Here is a 1,475-nt window from a genome sequence, read left to right as displayed (position 1 = left end):
TAATGAAGATGAAGACGAGGAGAGCTTAGAGAGCATGGGCCTTGATCTGGAAATAATTCCAAACTAGGAGGAGTTCATTCGGAAGTTGGGTCACGAAATCAAAGAAAAATAAAAGATGGAGGCGTAGAAAATATCGTTGAGCAAAGCGGTTTCAGAGAAGAAAGGTGCGAATAAGGACAAGGATTGTGTTATTTTCTGAATGATAATCGTGTGACTTAATTCCTGGTGAATTATTAATAAATTTCTTCGTCCATTATATCTTTAGCATGGTGATTAAGCTTTACATCGATTATCTCTCTCAGCCATCGAGAGCAGTGCTGGCTCTGTGCAAAATTGCTAAAATCTCGGTTTAAGTCATCGAGACGAGGGTTATCGGGAGTGAAGTATTTCTGACAACCAATATAGATTCGTTCCGAAGAATACAAAAAAATAAATCCGATGAGAAAGGTACCTGCCATAGTTGATACGGAAACAGGGCTTCACTTAGCCGAAAGCCATTCCATTATGCGGTATTTGGCTTTGAAGTATCCCGCTCATGTGAACTCTTGGTATCCCGAAAAGGATCTTATTCATCGTGCCAAAATTGATGAGTATATGGACTTTCATCATACGAACACGAGGAAGTGTGCTTTCTTGATCTTCAACACGCTATTCGCCAAAAAAATAGGAATCTAAGATCCTAATTTCGACCCTGAAAAAGCGAAAAAAGATGTGGAAACAGTTTTGACGTCATTCACCAAGAGTTATCTGAGCAGAGGGAAATTCATTACTGGGGATGCTCCTTGCATTGGTGACTTGGCGGCATACTATTAAATTCAGTTTTTACATTTGCTGAGATTTGATTTTAGCAAATGGCCGCGTCTGGTAGAGTGGATGCTTGAGATGGGCCGAATTAAAGAGGTCGCGAGTGCCAATGAGGCCTTCATCAAGACAATAAAAAAAGTAAACCCAGAAGCAAAACTATGATGGTTAGAGCCTACAAGAAATGTTAAGACTATACAACTATCACGACTAATAATCATTAAAATACTGGATGTCTCTGCCCTCAAGATCTTCATTTATAAGCTGCCTTTTGGCTTTGTAGATTTCGACTGCGAGTTCATCCCTCTATTTCCGGCACCTTTCGAATTTTAACTTGTATTTTTAGATCTTATGGCTGCATCTTTCGAGCTCTTTATGAAACTAGCTGTGCATTTGCTCATACTATTATAGCCTCTAGTGTTCCTTTCCTTCAATTTTCCAGAGATTGTCTGTGAGCTCTGACACTTTCTCTTACATTAAGCTAAGTTCGGTCTGTTTCTCATCAAGAGCGTTTCTACTTTGTATCAGGCATTTTTATTGAAGAGTGTACTCATTTTGTTGCCTCTCCAACTGTGCTGACAGTTTAGCGACAATTTGATGGAGTAATACGTTCTCAGCTTCGAAATTAGTAATAAGATATTGATATTTGGAAAGGAGTGTGCCCAGCTCTGAGC

At 39.4% G+C, this 1,475-nt stretch overlaps 1 protein-coding gene across 1 annotated transcript; it reads left to right on the top strand.

Annotated features, from left to right (window-relative positions):
* The first annotated feature begins 266 nt into the window (after positions 1 to 266).
* LOC148299092 (uncharacterized) lies at positions 267 to 946 on the top strand. Its single transcript, XM_088276385.1, is given in 2 exon segments — positions 267 to 368; positions 406 to 946. Coding segments are annotated over 2 exon segments (372 nt in total). The 3' UTR covers positions 676 to 946.
* The last annotated feature ends 529 nt before the right edge of the window (positions 947 to 1,475 follow it).

Source organism: Brachycentrus maculatus, unplaced genomic scaffold (genome assembly GCF_059751285.1).
Source record: "Brachycentrus maculatus isolate JH-2025_06_01 unplaced genomic scaffold, ASM5975128v1 h1tg001344l, whole genome shotgun sequence".
Lineage (NCBI taxonomy): Eukaryota > Metazoa > Arthropoda > Insecta > Trichoptera > Brachycentridae > Brachycentrus > Brachycentrus maculatus.
This window is presented reverse-complemented; position numbering and strand designations above follow the sequence as displayed.